Here is a 23550-nt window from a genome sequence, read left to right on the forward strand (position 1 = left end):
TTGACTGGTTGGTGAGGATATTCTGTTGTTGACTGGTTGGTGAGGATATTCAATGTATGTATGGTTCATGGTGAAGTGCCTGAGGATTGGCAGAATGCATGCATAGTGCCACTGTAAAAAGGCAAAGGGGATAAAGGTGAGCATTTAAATCACAGAGGTATAAGTTTGTTGAGAATTCCTAGGAAATTACATGGAAGGGTACTGATTGAGAGAGTAAAGGCATATACAGAGCGTCAGATTGGGGAAGTGCACTGTGGTTTCAGAAGAGGATGTGTGGATCAGGTGTTTGCTTCGAAGAATGTATGTGAGAAATACTTAGAAATACAGATGGATTTGTGTGTAGCATTTATGGATCTGGAGAAGGCATATGATAGGGTTGATAGAGATGCTTTGTGAAAGGTATTAAGAGTATATGACACAGGAAGTAAGTTGTTAGAAGCAGTGAAAAGTTTTTATCAAGGATGTAAGGCATGTGTATGTGTAGGAAGGAGGAAAGTGATTGGTTCCCAATGAATGTTGGTTTGCGACAGGGGTGCGTGATGTCTCCATGCTTGTTAAATTTGTTTATGGATGGAGTGGTTAGAGAAGTAAATACAAGAGTTTTGGAAAGAGGGGCAAGTATGCACTCTGTTGTGGATGAGAGGGCTTGGGAAGTGAGTCAGTTGTTGTTCGATGATGATACAGCGCTGGTGGCTGATTTGAGTGACAAACGACAGAAGTTGGTGACTGAGTTTGGTAAAGTGTGTGAAAGAAAAAAGCTGAGATTAATTGTGAATAAGAGCAAGTATTAGGTTCAGTAGGGTTCAAGGACAAGTTAATTGGGAGGTAAGTTTGAAAGGAGAAAAACTGGAGGGAGTGAAGTGTTTTAGATATCTGGGAGAGGATTTAGCTGTGGAGGGAACCATGGAAGTAGAAGTAAGTTACTGGGTGGGGGAGGGGGCGAAGGTTCTGGGAGCGTTAAAGAATGTATCGAAGGCGAGAACCTTATCTTGGAGAGCAAAAATGGGTGTTTGAAGGAATAGTGGTTCCAACAATTTTATATGGCTGCGAGGCATGGGTTATACATTGGGTTGTGCAAAGGAGGGTGGTTGTGTTGGAAATAAGATGTTTGAGGACAATATGTGGTGTGAGGTGGTTTGATTGAGTAAGTAATAAAAGGGTAAGAGAGATGTATGGTAATAAAAAGAGCATGGTTGAGAGAACAGAAGAGGATGTATTGAAGTGGTTTGGTCACATGGAGAGAATGAGAGGAAAGACTGACAAAGAGGATAAATGTGTCAGAGATTGAGGGAACGAGGAGAAGCAGGGAGACCAAATTGGAGGTGGAAGGATGGAGCAAAAAATATTTTGAGCGATCGGGGCCTGAAGATACAGGAGGGTGAAAGGCATGCAAGGAATAAAGTGAATTGGAATTATGAGGTATACCACTGTGGATGTGCTGTCAATGGACTGAATCAGGGCATGTGAAGCGTCTGGGGTAAACCATGGAAAGGTGTGTGGGGCCTGGATGTGGAAAGGGAGTTGGAGGGAGGGAGGGATGTTATTTCATGTGTGGCGGCACAGCGATGGGAATTTATGAAGGGAGCAAGTATGAACATGTACGTGTGTATATATGTCTGTGTATGTATATGTATGTATACATTGAAATGCATAGGTATGATATGTGTGTGTGTGGGCATTTATGTATATACATGTGTATGTGGATGGGTTGGGCCATTCTTCGTCTGTTTCCTTATTCTACCTTGCTGACGCGGTAGATGGTGATTAAGTATCAAAAATACAAGTAAAAAACAATGTCTGGCCCCCCATATAGTTTCAAAGGCAATACTCAGCAATGGTTTGCCGTGGATGCGAACATATGAAATCATTATACCTCTGGTTGCTGAAACAAATCTTTCTAAGTGTGCGAGCACCAGCAACTTGCTTCATTGTGCCTAAGGCTACCTTGAGGGATGGATGTTCTTTCTTTACTCTTCCTGGTTGCCACTTCATTTAGCGAATTTCACTTCTGGGCGATATATTTTTCTACCAGTGCTTCAAGATGTCTGGCTCTTACCTTTCTGAGAAGGAGAGAGAGCTCAAATTCTTGCCAGGAAGCAAGAAAATGTAGGTGCTTGTGAGTTTTCTGGGCACAATGGGCACTCAAAATGCACAATCAGGCAGCTGCTTCCTGCAATACCTCATCAGTGCCTTGCCTCATTCAGGATATCAAGACCCTATAAACTCAAAAATGGACCTTGCTAATTTCATTCCCAGATGTCTGCAGTTTTTTCTTATATGAAGGAGGCTCCAGTCCCAGACAAAAGACCACTACCAAGTTAATGAAAGGAAAAAGAAAAGACAAAGGAAAGTATCTTAAAATTCAGTAGGAAGTGAAAAAAAACCTGTCTTTTAAAATGTGCCAGGTCATACTTATTGGGAAAGACATGAGAGGGCAGACAGTTCCAAAAGTTTTGAGGTGTAGAAAGAAAAATTTACCAAAACAGACCATCTATGAATTACCAATGGCCATATAGCAAAATTAAAAGATGTGGAGGGGTGCAGTGTTGAGCTGTCAGCGTATGTCTGCCTTTGAATATTTGTAGAAGACAGAAAATCACAGATAAAAAGGAGAAAAAAGTGAAGGGGACAGGACAGAACGTTGAGGAACACTGCTGTTGCTAGAGAAAGGCAGAAAGACTGATCCCTCGACAGTCATGGAGATAAATCAGCCAGTGCGTGCGTGCGTGAGTGCATGCGTGCATGTGTGTGGAGAAGAAACCCCAATGGCACACCCTGTTGAAACCTTTGGATATGTCAAGGGCAACTACAGAAGATTCCCAAAAATCTTTCAGGGATGATGATGAGACATAAATAAGATATACAAGAATATCATCAGTGGATCTCCCCTTACGGAAGCCATACTGGTGATCAGACATAAGACTGTGAGGTTCAAGATGTCTAAGGATATAGTTGTTCAAGAGGGATTCAAAGACTTTGAAAACAATAGATGTCAAAACAACAGGACAACAGGTTGAGTGGTTAGAACAGTCACCCTTCTTAGGGATGGGATGCACTAATGAATGCTTTCAAGAGGAAGGAAAAGTACTGGTTTTTAAACAGAAAATGAACAGATGAACAAGCACAGGTGCAAGTTAAAAGAAATACTCTTACAGTATATAAGGATGGATGCCATCAGGACCATAACCCTTGCTTGTGTCCAGAGAAGCATTCTACAGAAAGTCCAAAAAGAAATTACAGGGAAGGGCACAGGATTAGTAAGAAGAGTATGAGGGGGTGAAGGAATATGAGAGTCATCCAAGTTAGAGGAGAAATGGGAACCAAAGAGAGTTGCTTTGTCTGAGAGGAGACAAATCAAGGTCAAAGGAGAGATGACAAATTACTAAAATGCAAGCATGACATTGCCTTTGAAAATGTATGGGGAGGTGTACAAGGTTGTATGCATAAACTCTAGGCATAAGACCTTCCGCAAGGCATCTCTATCAACCCCATTATATGATTTCTCCAGATTCATAAATGCCACATACAAATCCTTGTTTCTCTAAGTTTTTCTTACACATTCTTTAAAGCAAACACCTGATCCACACATCCTCTACCACTCCTAAAATGCCATTGTTCCTCCCCAATTTGATGCTCTGTACATGCCTTCACTGTATCATTCACCTACTCTCCCACACAACTTACCAGATACACTTAACAAATTTATAACTCTGTAGTTTGAAGACCCATCTCTGTCTCTCTTGCCTCTATATAATGGCATTATACATGCATTCAGCCCATCCTCAGGCACCTCAATGTAGTCCATACACACAATGAAAATTCTAAATAATCATAAAAAGTCACCCCCTTTCTTATGAAATTCAAACACAATACCATTCACTCCAGTCACCTTGCCACAATTCATCATATACAAGGCTTTCACCAACACAATACCATTCACTCCAGTCACCTTGCCACAATTCATCATATACAAGGCTTTCACCAACACTTCTCTCTTCAGCAAACCATTTTCCATGGCTCTTTGCTTACTCCTTGACCCAAACACCCTTTGTATGTTACCTTATTATCAAACACATTCAACAACATTTCAAAATACTTCATCCATCTCCTCCTCACCTTGTCATTAAGTTCTTGCTGTTTTGAGTGGTCTATGTCACTATAACTTGGCACTTACAGCTGGGGTATTTACAGAAATTATTCACATTGTCTATGAATAATCTTAACTGTTTTCCTTCTATCTGCTATGTACATAAAAAGCTACATTTTGCTTACTATATACTATGCCAGCTCTAAAAGTTTCAAATTCCTTTCACTCATGATTTTTTTTTGTAATTCTGGCATCATGATGTTTCTGTCATACGAATAAAAATTACATGAAAAATCTGTAGTATATCTATCTATATCTCTCATGCGCATTCTCTATAAGAACACCCATCAAGGGGTTAGCCATGGCAAAAGTCTCCACTTATCCCTGTCAGTTTTATGCTTTCTACATTCTTAAAAAAGACTGCTAATCAAAAACTTGGGGTTAGTGTTGTAATAATTTTTCCTGTGAAATTTTTTTCCTGTGAACAGCTATTTCACACCTACAGGGGTTTTATTCACCCAAGTATACAGCAATGCAGACACATCTGGGGCGGCTAATCCTCCAACTCTCTATTAACTTAAGTGGAATCAAGAGCCCTTCTCAATAATTCTCCCAGCATCAACTCTCTTCAAACAACCCTTTCTGTAAGGTGTGATGCTGTTGCTCTGTCTCTCTGTTCTACAGGTAGTGTTTTGGCAATTGATCTCATGAGATGTCTGCATGTGCTCCCACCCTCAAGGTTTGGACCGAAAGACAAGAATCATCAATCCTGACACTCTCTATACAGCCAGCTGGAAAACTGTCTCTAGGTCCTCTTGGGAAAAAGTGAGGTAGTATGTGGGCTTTTGATAGGCACAAAGATGAATACCTGGTAGATACCATTGTGTACAATAGAAGTTCTGTATGAGCCATATTAACTTCAAATAAAAGGTATGGAATACTGATGATTTTCACTTAAGTTTGACAAGATAATATAGGGACTTACTTTTTTCTTAAGACTATTCTGTGTATGCCCTTGACACATCTCTGAGAAATGTAGGGACTCTCGAAGTCTTGTAATCGCTTGACAACTGAAAAGAATCACATATTAGAATTCATTGATAAGCTTAAACTACAGGATATCAATGATAAAATATATGAAACTCTTACCTGACTATTAATATAGAAAACATTTAATCACAGAATGATAACTTTATAGGTATGGATTTATGTCGAAAACATTTAATCATAAAGTTGTAGCTTTAACCCTCAAGGTGAAATTTCCTATTCTGAAAGAAAATCTATACCTTATGAGCTATGTGAATCACATCTGCAAGTTTAACATTCATTCTTTGATGGTCTTAATATCATTTCTCACATGAAGTCAGCAAAGCCAGAACAAAAGAAATGTCTGAAAAACCTTCAGCTACCTACATTCATCTCAAGCAACTACTTGTGAGGCTTTTTCTTTTAAGCTGAGTACACTAAATCAAACTCTCCTATCCCATGGGATAGAGGAATAAGAATACTTTTCCTATATCTCCTGCATGTTGTAAGTGGCAACTAACAAACGCTGGAGGGTGGAGGGGGTGAGGGTGGGGTGGACGGACTGTAAATGCTCAACTCTGTATTAGCACATTAGCACTTTGCAAAATCAAGAAGCAGAAGAAAGAGCTAAGAGAGGATTTGTCCTCTATAGTTCAGGCTGGGGTGTCTGAATAAACAAAGATGTAACCAGGATGAAAAGAAAGGGGAGACAAGCAATATGTTTCACAAGAGAAACAAGAACATCCCTCCTAAGAAGGAAACCAAGCTGAAGGGAAGAGGGCATGACAGTTTGGAAATGTCCAGGGTTAATGATATGGCAAGAGGGGCAGGATGAGTTGCAATTTTGATAAAGAAATTGTGGAACTATGTTAAGGCTGTAAGAAAGTGAGTTCAAGATTGATGTGGGTGAATATGAAAGCAAACTGTATGACAGGTGGGTGAGTGATAATGCTTATACACCTGGTTGCATTTGTAACTAACAGTACTGTAAGAGAAAGGTGTAGCCAACAAACATGTGGTAAAGCAGTTCAGACATGTGGAGAGGATGAGAAAAGAAATAGTGACAAAGAAGACCTACACATCAGAATTGGAGGGAGTAAGGGGGAGTAATTACCTACCACTCTACAACTGCCCCTACATTACATAACTGTCTATTCTGGGATTGATTTCAACCACGTCAAGTATTCTTTAAATATTTCTGTAGTTAACCTAGCTACATTTCTTATTTCTCCTGGTAGTGTACTGTGGAGTCATTCTAGTTTCCTGGCCAGGAACACCTTAATTTTTTCATATTCATTTCTGGTATGCTCCATGAATTTTCCTTGCTGAGAGGGATTCAGGTTCAATATATTCCCCTTTTTACTTTCAATCTGTTGCCAAGCAAATGTCACCATATATCTTTTTCTTCCTTTTTCAGTAATTCATGGCATGTCATATGTTCTAACCCCTGAATTTTACTCTTGAAGTGCTTGTGAATTCTCTATAATTTGTGTACAGTATTTCCATTTGTTTTGCAGCATGCAGCTTTGCTTCTGAAGTACACATTAAAAATTTTCATCAATACTTTTCTGTTTCTTACACTGAAAATTCTCAGTATCATACCACTCATTACCTGGCTCAATAGTAATGCTTTTCTCGATATGATCTCTGAATTCTAGTAAATCAATTATGATGACACCCATACCTTGTAAATGTTTCACTTTCCATCACTTTCTCTAGATGGTCCTATATGTAGTGACAAATGATGTATTATTCATGTTTTGAAACTTTTAATTCAAATTTGTCTTCCTTAAATTCCATATCTGCAGGTCATATATGATTCTTTTAACATCTTTTGATTAGCTTTAGTCTCAATCATTCTGCTTACTCTTGTTTTCAGCAAAGCTCCTTGATATGATTACCTTATTTTGCTGTTGCTGTCTGATATCATTACCATAAAGAGTATTGTGATTTACACCAATCCCTGTAGTACTCCAGACAGAGCATCTTCCTCAGACATGGTTGATAGATACATCTTTGAAATTTCTGTTCTTGATGTCAAAAACTTTTATCCTTCTTCCTATTCTACCCTATAATGACTTGAATAGTTACCTTCTCTAGCAAAATTCTGTGGTTTACTTTGTCAATTGCTTTTGCAAAATCAGGAAAAATAATGTCTATTCTCTTTCCTTACATTAAAAACTTTCATACATGTCTCTGTACTTTGCTAATGAGTTACACACTTTTTCCTTGTAGAAATCCAGGTTGGCCATCATTAATGAAGCTGTTCTTGATTAGATGTTCTAATGAATGTCCTTTTATCACACTTAAAAGTCAAGCTACATGGGCTATCTGTTTTGAAATTAGCTTGGATCCTTCTTTTGTGCTGGTGCTACATATGCAGTTTTGTTGATGTCTGTTATTTTGCTTCCATCTAGAGTTTGCCTCTATAATTACATCATCGGTCTTGCTGCTGCCTTCTCTATCATAACGAGGAATATGGCTGGGATTCTATCTGATCCCAGAGCTGAATTTTTTTAAATCAATTATTTTGGTTATATCCTCTTCACATTGGTCAGACTGTTCATTACTTAATTTCTCTTTGGATTCTGAGATGAATTCCATTTTTTTTTTATTGTTCCATTAACAACCTGGATACCTCCTTGAGGTCATTTCTGTACTTTTCTCCCAACTCAAAAGGTGCAACTTTTCATTCCTTGTTTATTGCTTCGTTCATACACATGAATAGTATCTTTGTGTTATTGGACTCTGCCTGCACTAGGTTACACTGCGAGTGAAAAGTCACCTTTGGCAATGCTGTATCACTGGAAGTACACTGGAAGTACAGTCTCATCAAAGAACTTCTCACTCTCAAGCAGATTACATTTCCTTGTTATGTAAAGTTGCCCAACCTTTAGTAAGGTCCTGGGTAACATCAGGACTCTTTCATACTTTCCATGTTCTGTTTAACTCTCTCAATAAATTTTTGCTCTTTACTATGGGATTTCATTATATCTATACCAGAATTCTTTATGTTCTCATTAAGCTCATTCATTCATGTCTCTTTCATTGCTATCCTTTTCTTCTGTTTCCATCCTCCACAGTTTTCTATCCCTTGGTGACATCCATTTGTACTTTTCTTTTTGTCTAGTACAAGCTTCCTTATTATTTGTTCTGGTGTCTCATAGCATACTTTTATGGCTACTACCAGGTTACTGCCTCTAAAGATCTCATTCCAATTTGCATTCAAGATACTTTCAATGATTTCTCTAATATGATTTGTTGAATTGAAAATTCATTTCACTCAACCTACTGTTGTCTTCTAATACTGTACCACATTCATGTTCATTCATTTCCACATTATACACTGTAATGATTGCTTTTATGATCTCACAGACATATCCCTCACTTATATATCTGTCAATAAACTGAACCAGGGAATGTGAAGCATCTTGGGTAAAACATGGAAAGGTCTGTGGGGCCTGGATGTGGACAGGGAGCTGTGGTTTTGGTGCATTACACATGACAGCTATTGACTGGGTGAGAACAAATGTGGCCTTTTTTGTCTGTTTTTCCTGGCACTACCTCACTGAAGCGGAGGGTAGTGATGCTATTTCCTGTGTGGCTGGGTAGCAACAGGAAAGGATGAAGACAAGCAAGTATGAATATATACATGTGTATATACGTTTGTGTATGGGCGTTTATGTATATCTGTTTCCTGGCATTACCTTGCTAACCTGGGAAACAGCAATTAAGTATACTAATATAAAATAAATATACATCCAAAAGAAGTGCCATGTCATTTGCGTAAATAAGATATGCTGTACTGTTCACTTGTGCTGGTTTGTTGTATACCTACACAAGGCAAAAAGATTCACAAAGACTAATTAGTCTTTAGAACTTTTCTCTTCCATCTGCTAATCCACTGTTCTTTTGTCTGTGGCTATACCTATGTCCATAATCTACTCCTCTTTACTGTCACTCAATAAAAGGGCAATTACAGTCTTTAGAACAGTTCTCTTTTGTCTGCTAATCCATTGTTCTTTTCCATGTAGCTGTATCTACTTCAATAATCAATTCCTCTCTCCTGCCACTCAATAAAATGGAAGTTAACATCCCCAGCCCATGTATTTTCAGATCTGGTTTCTCTAATCACTTCAAAATGTTAAATTTTTGTTAAAATTTCTTGAAAGTCATTTACTTTGTTTTCGATGATCTGTATGATATTAAATTCAATGTGTGTAAGCCGGGATACTCACTATGACTAATTTACATTTGTCATTAAGTCATCTTCATTGTCAGATTTCCTTCTAGCTACACCTCTATCTACCTATATCTCTTTTCCTCTGGGAACTCCCATGAAGGGGTGGCCATGGCAAAAGTATATCCCTCGTACACTCACTGATGTAATTCATTTTGATTGTACAGTTCTCAAAGAGACAAGAGGAAGGATGGAATATCAGTGAGATGAAATTTCAGGAGGGCAAGTCATGCATGACACAAAATGAACTGGATCAATGTGGTATATAGGAGGTGACACTTTTTTTTCATTATCCAAGGGAAATGAACCTGGCTATGTAAACCACTGAGTAGTCTGTGGGGCGTAGCTGTCGATGGCATGGTTTGGTTTTATTGCAAAATATCTCACAGTTAGAGAGAGGTTGCCTGCAAGTGAGATCATTATTCACTTGTTCATTATGCTCCCTTGATAATGTGGAGTGGTATTTGATATAAAAAAAAAAAAAAAGTCCAAAGGTACCTCCGAAAAAATCAAACTTAAAAATTCTCCATTCCGAAACATTTGCTTAAACCTAAACCCTTGAAGACCTTAACTGTTAAAGGACTAAGCCTGAAAAATTCAGGGGATTCCCAGGATCTGGTTATATCAAAAGATTAGAAAAATATTGCAGTCATATAAATCAACTGAAAATATAGTTAAAAAAAGGGGAAAAATCTAATGAATCATCCATATTTTTTGATGTATTGACAGTTAAATTTGGCAAGCTGCACAAGCTTAGCTTGTAACATACTTGTTGGCTTTTGCTGAATCATAAGTGTTCATCTCTTTTCTGCCACCAACAATGGATTAAATATACACAAATAACTTTTCTGAACCAGAGCAATACACCATACATCAAATTATTTCTATCACCATAATTAGAGTCCCAAGCACTATTACTCATTAGCTGTTAATCAGCTTGGGGTATAAGCCAGGGATATACCTTCCCATTGTGCTACATGGGTGACTGAGCAAAAAGGATTTTTTCCTGGTCCTCAACGAGTTGTTTTTAGCATAAAGCATCTTGACACACTGTAAGTGTGCCTTTAATTCAAATGGCAGTGGAAAAAGAATACTCATACCAGTATGGCTAGAGTCCTCACATAGTAAGAAATTGTGCTACTTGGGTAATTATCACTGGAATTTTTTCCAGTGATTGTGACATAAGAGAACTCTAAATACCTCCCAAGTTAAATGAGGGCAGAAAGAGGCAACCTTTACAGGTACAGCTAACGTTCCCATACTTTAACCCATATAAGTATGGCTAGGGTTCCTTAAGGGTTCAAGTTTGGAAGTCTCCTCACATGAAGATTTCTGCAGCACACTTAGGGAAACATGAGAAATAATGTCTGCAGGCCTTGCTCAAATCTCTTAACAATATTTTGACATTTGTATGCCTGTTCTGTGTTGCCCCGGTCATTATAGCTGCTTTCTTCAGAGACTATTCCTCTCTGGAAGCAATTCTGAAGTATAATTACTTGAGTAAATGTAAGTAAATGAGCATATAAATGTAAATTTGTTCATACATAAGCAAATATGCAAAGGGATCTGTCATTTAATGAATTTACATTATGAGGTTCACCCTCCTTACCCTACCTCCACTCTCCTTTTGCCACCTAACCATCTCCACCAGGTTATTCATGCATTACCTTCAGCACTATGTCATAGTCATATAAGTTGCGTTACCATGCTTTTTCATATATTTTTACCTTTATGCTTCCTACAGTTCCTTTTTATATTCAGAGCATTATAATCAAACACAATCTATGAATACAATTACTACACAGTACATGTCTAGTCTTCTTAAGGGAAAAATTCTAGCAACTTAGAATTGTTTATGACAGTTAACAGATGTTTGGTTTCATCAGGTTTCACTAAAGCTTTACCTTAATCCTTTGGGCACATATTTCATTTCTAAGGCCAATTCTCAGGCAAACATCCCTCTAAGAGGTGGCCATGACAGAAAAAAAAATTACCATATTTTACAGTATCAATGCAATAGCACTAAATCATGCTAGTCAAAAGAAAATCTTTGCATACTTGTCCACCGTTTCCCATGTTAGTGAGCTAGCACTAGGAACAAATGAAGAACGGCTGCATTTGCTCACATACATACATGAAATCATTGCAAAAAAGAAAAATAGATAGACAAATAAAAAATACAGCAGTCTGCACACATCAATACAGCAGCATAGGTATCTGGAGCCACTATCAAGTTTTCACCCACAGACAAAGATGGCAGTAGATTCCACATGGCATTCATTTCAAACTAAAGGGACGCAGTCAAACATTGTGAAAGTGGATTCTTTTTTATCGCTAACGATTAAAATTGAACATAGAGTTTAATACTGCAGTAGTGGAAATTCATCCAACTGCATACAAACAAACAGCATCTGAAGGCCTAAAAAAGGCCTCACCAACCAAATGAGCAAATGCAATGTTCCTTTCGTGATTGATATCCATTCTAATCCTGGTAAGATGGGGGCTTTCTTTACCTGACTTGCTTCACTATGAGTACTCTGTTAGACAGCAAACTGAGCATGAGATGCATGAGACTCATGTGTATGAACTGATGCAACTTCTTCAATTTACTTTCAGGCAATAACTGACTGGTCCACAGTAGCTACATGAAGATGACAGATACTTTGTAATGGTAGCAGGGATTAACATTTTGTGGTAAAGTTGTCATGACATGAGAGTTAAGCTGAAGTACTACAGGTTTATAAAACCAAAGGATGAAAACAAATAATTTCAAATGACAAAAACAAGTAAAAGATCTAGCACCTAAAAATACTCAACATCTTCACAATGAAATGGATCCTCCCAATGCACAACCACCTCATCATGCTCAGCACACAATTCTATGCAACAGCACTAGACCCCTCCCATCCCAACAACTCTATAACTAACCACCAACCCCTTAGTAGGAATAAAGAAACTCTAATTACAGACCCCAATAAATGCAACACTAACAAAAACATGCACACTGAAAGAACCCAACAAGCACTGAAAAACTGATCTCCCAATTCAGTCTTAAACTCCAACCTGATATTACATACACCCATCAGAAACCACACAACCTAGACTCACTCAAGGAATACTCTAACACTTATGTTCTGAACAACATCCATCACTTCAATACTATAAACACCATTCAACATATCCTGAGATCCTTCAAGTCAATGATGCAACTATCATAGAGAAAACAAGCACCTAACACTCAATTGCCCTGCACTCTCTACATACAAATGCATACACAACACTTTATGCACTAGGGGATGAGAAGAATGAAGAAAGGTGAGTGTTTTGGGAACAGCTGAGTGAGTGTGTCAGCAGTTTAAGTGCAAGAAATCAGGTATCAGTGATGAGTTTTTTAATGTTACAGTGGGTAGTTGGGCAGTTGAGGGCATAATTAGGGACATGGGGTATTCAGAAGAGGTAAATGAAAATGGCGAACAGACTATGTGCTGAAAAAGGACTGGTGACTGGGAATATAAGGTTTAAAAAAAGCACACGCATAAGTATAAGTAGTGTACAAAAGATGGTAAGCAGACTTTTGGATGTGAATGTGCTGAGAGGAGTAGCTAATGGGATGTTTGATCATTATCTGCTAGGGGCAAAAGTGAAGATCTGCAGGGGCTTTTGGAAAAGAAGAAATAAAGTGAGTAAGAAGAGGGTGATGAAAATATACGAGCTTAAAAATATAGACTTGTGAGAAGACATACCAGGAAAGACTGAATGTAGAATGGCAAAAGGTGGGAGTAAACAAAAGTAGGGTAGTGGTCATAAAATGGAAGGGACTCATGGAAGCAGTGCTAGCATGTGCAAGAGGAGTGTGTGGCATTCAAAAGGTAGGAGATGGGCAGGTGAGGAAATGTAATGAATGGTGGGATGAGGAGTTACTGGTGAAAAAGAAAAGAGAAGTGTAAGGACAATACTTATAAGGAGTGTTAAGTGAGTGAAAAATTGTACAAAAGGAAGCAGCAGGAGGGAGAATAAGAAAATGTTTTGGAAAAAGTTTAATACTATGAGAAAAACAAGAAAACAAGCTGGTATGAGAAGTGACGTAGGGTGTTTGGGTCAAGGAGTCATGCAAAAAGAAAGAGTCATGGCAAATGGTTTGGCAAAAAGAGCAGAGATGGTGTAAGCCTTATGTGAGATAAAATGTGAAAAGGAGGCTGGAGTGGATGGTACTGCAGCTACATTTCTTAAGGATAGGAATGACTCTTGTTGATCAATTGGTCAGGATCATCTCTGTATGTGTACATTATGGTGAGGTGCCTGGGGATTGGCAGAATGCCACTGTGTAAAGGAATGGACAATGAAGGTGAGTCTTCAATTTACAAATGTACAAGTTATTTCTGCCTCACCCACACATGGACTTTTGGCATTCTGTCCAAAAACATACAATCTCTTGTCATACATAACTCTAGATTTTCCTGCAGTAAGCACTATGCACTAGCCCTGCCTTTGGCAAAATGATAGAAGCAGTAGTTAGGAACACTTAGGCAGGAGCATCAGGTAGAAACATACGGTGGTAGTAGTAAGGAGGAGCCTCTACAAACACTGAGTTAGAGCAGCCCTCTGCCAGCGGCTTGTTAAGCGTTAAGGATTATAGATTGAGAGGTGGCAATGGAGTTCATAAGTTATGCAGACTCTATTGTCATGGCCATCCCCTTGAGGGAGTTCCAGGTGGGACCAGGCATCAGATAGATAGATAGATAGATGAATAAGTTTGTTGAATGTACCTGGTAAGTCGTATGTAAAAGCAACGATTTAGAGGGTGGTGGCATGCACAGAGCATCAGACTGGGGAGGAACAATGTAGTTTCAGTTGTGGCAGAGGATGTATGGATCAGGTGTTTGCTTTGAAGGATGCATGAGAAATACTAAGAGTAACAGAAGGATTTGTTTATGACATTTATGGATCTGGAGAAAGCATATGACAGGGCTGATAGAGATGCTATGAGGAAGGTGCTACAAATGTATGGTGTGGGAGGAAGTTACTAGAAGCATAGAGGCAATTCTACCAAAGTAAGGTGAGTGTTCAAGTGGGTAGAGAGGAGGGTAAGTGATTCTAAGTGAAGGTGGGTCTGTGGGAGAGGTGTGTGATGTCACCATGTCTGTTTACTCTGTCTATGGATGGGGTGCTGAGGGCAGTGAGTGCAAGGGTCTTGGAGAGAGAGCAGGTATTTGGTCAGATGGGGTTGGAAAGCCTGGGAGGTGAGTCAGTTGTTGTTTGCTGAAGATACAATGATGGTGGAAGATTCTGGTGAGAAACAGCAGACATTGGTGTTTGGGGTTGGGGGAGTGCATGACAGGAGAAAGATGGGAGTAAATGTGAATAAAATAAAGTCATTAGGTTTAGCAGTGAAAAGAGACAGGTTATTTAGTGTAAGTTTGAATGGAGAGAACTTGGAGTGGAGTAGAGTGTTTTAGATGCCTGAGAGTGTATATGGCTACAAATATATCTATCTATTCTATCTATATCACTGATGCCTGTTCCACCTGGACTCCTTCAAAGAGGTGACCACAGCAACAAAGTCTCCATGACTAGAGAACTCCAGTGCCACTTCTTAGCCTTTATGCCTCACCTTTAACAGGCCACTGGCAGAGGGCAAATCTAGTGCAGTGTTTGCAGAGGCTCCTATCTAATGTTCCTAACGACTATTATCTAATGCTCCTACCAACTGCTTCTACCTAATGTTTCTACCTAATGCTCCTGCCTAAATACTCCTACCTACTACTTCTATCTACTGATCCAACCATTTTGCCAAACTTAAGAGGTCAAAGAATGAACTGCAATGAATGAAAACATGAAAGCTGAAGTGAGTCACAGGGTATGTGAGAGGGTAAAGGTTTTGGGCATATTAAGAAATGTGTGGAATGCAAGATCACTGTCTTTAAGGGCAAACCTGGGTATGTTTAATGGTATCATAGTTCCACTGGTGCTGCACAGATGCATGGCATGGGCCTAAAACAAAACTGTAAAGAACACAGTGAATTTGTTGGATATGAAATGTGTGAGGAGGGTTGATCAAATAAGGAGTGATTGGGGAAGAGAAAGGTGGCGGTGTCGACTATGTATGTGAGATCCAAAAAGGGTGTGCTGAAATAGTTAGGACATATAAAGAGGATGAGTGAGGAATGGATAAATAAGAGTGTATCTATGTCAAAAGTGGAAAGAACAAAGAAAGTGGATATATATGTCAGAAGTGGAAAGAACAAAGAAAGTGGCTATATATGTCAGAAGTGGAAAGAAAAAAAGAAAGTGGGTGTATATGTCAGAAGTGGAAAGAACAAAGATGGTGGGAAAACCAAAGAGGTGGAAAAATGAAGAGAAAGATGCTTTGAAGGTTCAATAGCCTAAACATGCAGAAGGGTGTGTAAGGCTTGTAAGGAATAGAGCTAACCAGAATGGTGTGGTTTACAGGGGACAATGTGCTGTTAAAAGGCTGAACCAGAGAATATGAAGTGGTTGGGGGAAACAATAAGATGGTCTGCGGGGCCTGGTTGTTGACAAAGGGCTCTAGTTTTGGTGCATTATACATGACAACTTAAAGAGTGGATGTGAGAAAATAAGACCTTTCATTCAAGTGTTCCTGGTGCTACCCTGCAAATGCAGCATCTATAAAAAAACTAAATTTATCTTGTGTGCACAAAAGATTAGTGATTTCACACACATATAATACAAACATTTTTAGTAAAAAAAAAAAATATATACCTCCAAGTGCAAAGATTCTCTGTATCATATGCAGTATGCAGACTAAGAACTAATAAAGAATTTTGCAAATCATTTGCTTCTCTAAGCTGAAAACAGACAGCTGTAAATTTCAAATATGCATAACTTTATTTCATATCCCAAGATAAGAAATAAGGAAAATGGGGCACATCATAAAGTATGAGCTTTGAATTGCTCTACATTTATACATAAAAAAAATCTGAGAAGACCTACCAATCAGATCACTTTCTTCTTTCTTAACTAGAAATAGGGCAAAGTAGTAAACCAGTTCATTTGGAAGGTGAATGTGACTGCACACTTTCTGAAAGGTAAGAGTATGGGTGAAACTGTTAGGCAAATTCTAAACAGATTACAGGTATCCCCCTCTTATTAAAGTAGATGAGATCCAGAAAAGTTGTCTGTCTAGCAGAATTCAATTCAGTGAAAGCCATTTTCCCACAGAATCACATATAACTGAAGACTTTTCCTACAAAAATATTCTGGCTCCAACATAATTAAAACAAACTTAAGAATGCAAACGCCTATTTCAACACCTTCATTCTTCAGTTTAGTTCCTTTATACCCTGTGAATTTCATGTTTTCTCAAGAAGTACTGAAAAATCCACTTATCTTTAAACTTCAAAGATCCTCATAAAACAACGAAAAAACTCAAAAAGTATATATGATCCATAACTATCACCTTGATACCATTAAAAGTTTTGTAGATCATCTAAGCAGGAGCATTAGGTAGAAACATTAGGTAGAAGTGGTCAGTAGGAACACTAGGTGGGAGCCTCTTCAAACACTGCGTTGAAGTTGCCCTCTGCCAGTGGCCTGTTTAGGGCGAGGCACCAAAGGATAAGAAGCGGCACTGGCATTCTCTAATTATGGAGAGACTATATTGCTGTGGCCACTCCCTTAAGGGAGTTCCAGTTGAAACAGGCATCAGAGATGTAGATAGATAGATAGATATACAGATCATTCACCAGAACACCTTAAAAGTGCAAAAGGAAAGGCCAAGTGTCAAGTGAGTTGCCTTTTGTACATTCCATCTATTTTACCTATACTGTAAAACTGACTGCTAGTTATCACTTTATCATGTCTTACCTAATACAATAAATCTTTTCTTGTTATAATCAATGCAATTCATTGCCTAATTTTTAAAGAACAATGCTGTCACTGATGATGCATACAAGTTTTGTAGATGTTTCAGGACAATAAACTAAAATTTCAGGAGGAAGGTCTGAGTGTCAAGTGAGTTGCCATTTCACACATCTTATCGTTCATTATTTTCTAAACTTGAATAGTTATAACTGATTATAAGAACCTCTCAATTTACATGAAAGTTACATTCTTGGAAATGGTCACATACATCAAAAAAGCAATAATCAAATAATGTACAAAACTGAGTTGGGGCTTTGTTATAAATATAACAGCATCAAATATTATACCAGTAAAATACTAAAGTATACATGTACTAAGAAATATAAAATACTGTAACTGACATCCATTCTTCTCTTCATGATCCAACTTCGGGAATACAAGGTCTCAGATGCAATGATTAATGTTCCACTCTTGGCACTTTCCCTGACCTTCTCTTTACTATCATGAAGAGTTTTTAAGATTCACTAAGACCAAGGGCACGCTTACTATCAGTTGTTCATTCACCTCTCTCATAACAACTGATCACATCTATTTTAACCATAGCATTGATGGCCTTGTGCTTCTTAGCACCACTGGTACCATGAGAAACTTAAAGCACTCTTTGGTGGCATGATGCAAGGGGCAAAACATATGCAATACACTGTATACTGCATCATAAAACACTCTAGCACCCCATGACTAACGCTGTATCCATGCCATGCATTTGCATGCTTCCTGCACAGTGCTGGCAATGCCACAACACTGCTCTGCCAGTTCAATGATGATGATGTTATTCCAAATTTAAGCCCATACGAATAAAAAAAAAAGGTGTAAATGGACTGTGCGCATTATTCTAAAAATGGCGTAAATCAAACATGCATAAATCAAGAGGTTTTAACTAATAGAATTAATAGCTTAACTAATAGAATTCATTTTTTCTTGTAATAACCAGTGATTCATTCATAATTTTCTTATAACTACACACTTACAAGTTTGTAAAATTACCAGCTGTACCAATTGGACGCTGTGTTGTCAAGGTCAGTAACGCAATAGCAACACTGCAACTGCTCATGCTAGAAACACTTTTAACTGCCTAATCTTTGATAACTTTTCATGCAAAAAGAGTCATAAAATCACTCTCCATTACCTCCAACAACAGACTTTCAACCTCAAATAATTTATGACTAACCTCTGCCTAGTCCTCTACATCTTGCTAAAAGCTGCTCATTTTCCTTCCTAGAAAACTCATGTGAATGTGCTATTACTGACATGGCTGTTAATTAACAGACTTGAGAGAAATTCTCACTTACTGCTACCTCAGTAACTTTACCTAGGCTTATAGGCAACCTTAAAACAGAGGTGTGAACTTTTGGTAATATACATCTAAAACAGTAGCAACCTGGATCATGCAAAATATGTGTTAAGAGTGAAGGGATTAAACACCTTTTCAATATGCTGTCTATCCCCTACTTACGACCTATGCAACTTGCGTCCATCCATACATATGAGCGGGAAAAAAATATGAATTAAAAAACATACGTAAATATAAGAATTAAGCTTGATCATATGTCCACCAGTGATAATGGCTGCATGTGTACGGTAGTGATTGTCAGATGATATCCTAGCATAGTGTACATCACAGCATCTCTCTCTCACTTACCATTCAGTAAGTGCATGATATTCAAGTGAATCTACAGAATTTTCTTGCTGGATTAAACCATTTTTGTATTAAACCTCAAAGAAGATGATGAACAAGAGGAGAAATCCACCACTTGTAGATAGATTTGGCAAATGGCAGAGGAAGACACTTGATTTGGAATTCAAAATGAAGTTAATCACCCAATATGATGGATAAAAGTTAATGTGACTGCACTTGATCTAAAGTTGTCCCATTCCATGGTCTCCACTATTCTGAAGGACATGGGAAAAATATGTGAAGCAGTGAAGGGTTCGGCAAGTCTACAATAATAACAAAGCAAAAACAAGAGCCCATCCACAAAATGGAAACGTTGGGAAAAATATGTGAAGCAGTGAAGGGTTCGGCAAGTCTACAATAATAACAAAGCAAAAACAAGAGCCCATCCACAAAATGGAAACGTTGTCGATGCTGTGGATGAAGATCAAATTAAAAAAATGTGAACTTCTAAGCTTACTAACAATTCAGGCAAAGGCTAGAAGTCTTTTTTTGACACTGAAGGAGCAAGCGGGAGAGGATTGCATCAAAAACTTCACAGCAAGTCGTGGTTAATTCAATAGATTTAAAAGAAGATATAGCTTGCACAATGTTTGAGTCACAGGTGAAGCAGCAAGTGCTGATGAAGAAGCTGCTGAAAAGGTAAAAAATTAATCAAAGAATCTTTTGTCTTCATAAACCATATAGATTTTAAAAAATGTCAATTCATAAAACTGTTCAAACAAAAATGAGATAATCATGACAGAACTTGCATAACATGAAAAATAAAAATGATGAAATATGAACTAAAGAATCTTAAATAAAAGGTAAAAAGAAACTATATTTATCTATCTATTATACTTTGTCGCTGTCTCCCGCGTTAGCGAGGTAGCACAAGGAAACAGACGAAAGAATGGCCCAACCCACCCACATACACATGTACATACATACACGTCCACACACGCACATATATATACATACCTATACATTTCAATGTATACATACATATACATATACAGACATACATATATGCACATGTTCATAATTCATACTTGATGCCTTTATTTATTACCGTCGCCACCCCGCCACACATGAAATGACAACCCCTCCCCCCGCACTGTGTGTGAGGCAGCGCTAGAAAAAGACAACAAAGGCCACATTCATTCACTCTCAGTCTCTAGCTGTCATGTATAATGCACCGAAACCACAGCTCCCTTTCCACATCAAGGCCCCACAAAACTTTCCATGGTTTACCCCTGACCCCACTAAACCACATCATTCAAATTCACTCTATTCCTTGCACGCCCTTTCACCCTCCTGCATGTTCAGGCCCCAATCGCTTAAAATCTTTTTCACACCATCCTTCCACCTCCAATTTGGTCTCCCACTTCTCCTTGGTCCCTCTACCTCTGACATATATATCCTCTTTGTCGATCTTTCCTAACTCATTCTCTCCATGTGACCAAACCATTTCAATAGACCCTCTTCTGCTCTCTCAACCACACATATCTCTTACCCTTTCATTACTTACTCGATCAAACCACCTCACACTACATATTGTCCTCAAACATCTCATTTCCAACACATCCACCCTCCTCCACACAACCCTATCTATAAACCACACCTCGCATCCATATAACATTGTTGGAACTACTATTCCTTCAAACATACCCAATTTTGCTTTCCAAGATAATGTTCTCGCCTACCACACATTCTTCAACACTCCCAGAACTTTAGCCCCCTCCCCCACCCAGTGACTCACCTCCACTTCTTTGGTTCCATCCGCTGCCAAATCCACTCCCAGATATCTAAAACACTTCACTTCCTCCAGTTTTTCTCCATTCAAACTTACCTCCCAGTTGACTTGTCCCTCAACCCTACTGTACCTAATAACCTTGATCTTATTCACATTTACTCTCAGCTTTCTTTTTTCACACACTTTACCAAACTCAGTCACCAACTTCTCCAGTTTCTCACCCAAATCAGCCACCAGCACTGTATCATCAGCGAACAACAATTGACTCACTTCCCAAGCCCTCTCATCCACAACAGAATGCATAGTTGCCCCTCTCTCCAAAATTCTTGCATTCACCTCCCTAACAACCCCATCCATAGACAAATTAAACAACCATGGAGACATCACGCACCCCTACCGCAAACCAACATTCAGTGAGAACCAATCACCTTCCTCTCTTCCTACTCGTACACATACATGCCTTACATCCTCAATAAAAACTTTTCACTGCTTCTAGCAACTTGCCTCCCATACCATATACTCTTAATACCTTCCACAGAGCATCTCTATCAACTCTATCATATGCCTTCTCCTGATCCATAAATGCTACGTACAAATCCATCTGTTTTTCTAAGTATTTCTGACATACATTCTTCAAAGCAAACACCAGATCCTTTACCACCTTGGAAACCACACTCCTCTTCCCCAATCTGATGCTCTGTACATACCTTCACCCTCTCAATCAAAACCCTCCCATGTAATTTCCCAGAAGTACTCAACAAACTTATGTCTCTGTAATTTGAACACTCACCTTTATCCCCTTTGCCCTTGTACAATGGTACTATGCATGCATTCTGCCAATCCTAAGGCACTTCACCATAAGCCATACATACATTGAATATCCTTACCAAGCAGTCAACAATACAGCCACCCCCTTTTTGATATATTTCACTGCAATACCATCCAAGCCCACTGCCTTGCCGGCTTTCATCTTCCGCAAAGCTTTTACTACCTCTTCTCTGTTTACCATTCTCCATGACCCTCTCACTTTGCACACCACCTCGACCAAAACACCCTATATCTGCCACTCTATCATCAAACACATTCAACAAACCTTCAAATACTCATTCCATCTCCTTCTCACATCACCACTTGTTATTACCTCCTCATTAGCCCCCTTCATCGATGTTCCCATTTGTTCTCTTGTCTTATGCACTTTATTTTCCTCCTTCCAAAACATCTTTTTATTCTCCCTAAAATTTAATGATACTCTCTCACCCCAACTCTCATTTGCCCTCTTTTTCACCTCTTGCACCTTTCTCTTGACCTCCTGTCTCTTTCTTTTGTACATCTCCCACTCATTTGCACTATTTCCCTGCAAAAATTGTCCAAATGCTTCTTTCTTCTTTTTCACTTATAATCTTACTTCATCTCACCACTCACTACCCTTTCTAATCTGTCCACCTCCCACACTTCTCAGGCCACAAGCATCTTTTGCACAAGCCATCTCTGCTTCCCTAAATACATACCATTCCTCCTCCACTCCCCTTACGTCCTTTGCTCTCACCTTCTTCCATTCTGCACTGTCTCTCCTGGTACTTCACAAGCTCACTTTCTTCACCCCAACATTCTCTCTTCTTTTCTGAAAACCACTACAAATCTTCACCTTTGCCTCCACAAGATAATGATGAGACATTCCTCCAGTTACACCTCTCAGCACATTGACATCAAAATGTCTCTCTTTCACATGCCGATCAATTAACACATAATCCGATAACGCTCTCTGGCCATCTCTCCTACTTACATACGTATACTTAAGTATATCTCTCTCTTTTAACCAAGTATTCCCATTCACCAGCCCATTTTCAGCACACAAATCTACAAGCTCTTCACCATTTCCATTTGCAACACTGAACATCCCATGTACACCAATTATTCCCTCAACTGTCACATTACTCACCTTTGCATTCAAATCACCCATCACTCTAACCTGGTCTCATGCATCAAAACTGCTAACACATTCACTCAGCTGCTTCCAAAACACTTGCCTCTCATGATCTTTCTTCTCATGCCCAGGTGCATAGGCACCAATAATCACCCATCTCTCTCTCTATCGATTTTCAGTTTTACCGATATCAATCTAGTTATATTTTCTTACACTCGCCTTTGTCCATTTGCACTCAGTCTCTCCTTCTACTTCTTCACACAAGTCTCCTCCCCAAGCTCACTAACTCTCACCACTCTCTTCACCCCAACATTCTCTCTTCTTTTCTGAAAACCACTACAAATCTTCACCTTCGCCTCCACAAGATAATGATCACACATCCCTTTATATTAACAAAGCTGGTTAATATGAACACGAAAATCAAAATAGAAATTGAGTAGGATAAAAGAATGCTGTACAGGTATACGAATTCTACATGCCATGTTGACATACATCCATTTTGAGATCTGATTGGTCAGTCAGAACTCAAGACATATGTCAGGGATCGATAGTACGTATTAAAATTTTTTTGATATAAAAAAAAGGGGGTCCTAGAAAAGATAACCATAAAAACAATGTTGTATTTCAACAATATCTTAACACTACATACCACATATAATATTCCATGTTCAAAATATTTTTTAACTTTCTAAAATGGGAAACAGAAGAAGGAATCACGCGGGGAGTGCTCATCCTCCTCGAAGGCTCAGATTGGGGTGTCTAAATGTGTGTGGATGTAACCAAGAAGTGAAAAAAGGAGAGATAGGTAGTATGTTTGAGGAAAGGAACCTGGATGTTTTGGCTCTGAGTGAAACGAAGCTCAAGGGTAAAGGGGAAGAGTGGTTTGGGAATGTCTTGGGAGTAAAGTCAGGGGTTAGTGAGAGGACAAGAGCAAGGGAAGGAGTAGCAGTACTCCTGAAAGAGG

The 23550-nt window shown here is 38.8% G+C and overlaps 1 protein-coding gene across 2 annotated transcripts in view; it reads right to left on the reverse strand.

The window, feature by feature from the left end:
- Nucleotides 1-23550, reverse strand: part of LOC139749109 (sorting nexin-17-like) — a 186109-nt gene that overhangs the window by 113469 nt on the left and 49090 nt on the right. For both annotated transcript variants that reach the window (XM_071662692.1, XM_071662691.1), the window contains exons 4-5: nt 16326-16413; nt 5073-5157 (exon numbers count right to left, since the gene is read on the reverse strand). In XM_071662692.1, the coding sequence (XP_071518793.1) occupies nt 5073-5157; nt 16326-16413 (173 nt within the window). The remainder of the gene's footprint in view (nt 1-5072; nt 5158-16325; nt 16414-23550) is intronic.

The sequence above is a fragment of the Panulirus ornatus genome, chromosome 6, assembly GCF_036320965.1.
Source record: "Panulirus ornatus isolate Po-2019 chromosome 6, ASM3632096v1, whole genome shotgun sequence".
In the NCBI taxonomy this organism is placed as follows: domain Eukaryota; kingdom Metazoa; phylum Arthropoda; class Malacostraca; order Decapoda; family Palinuridae; genus Panulirus; species Panulirus ornatus.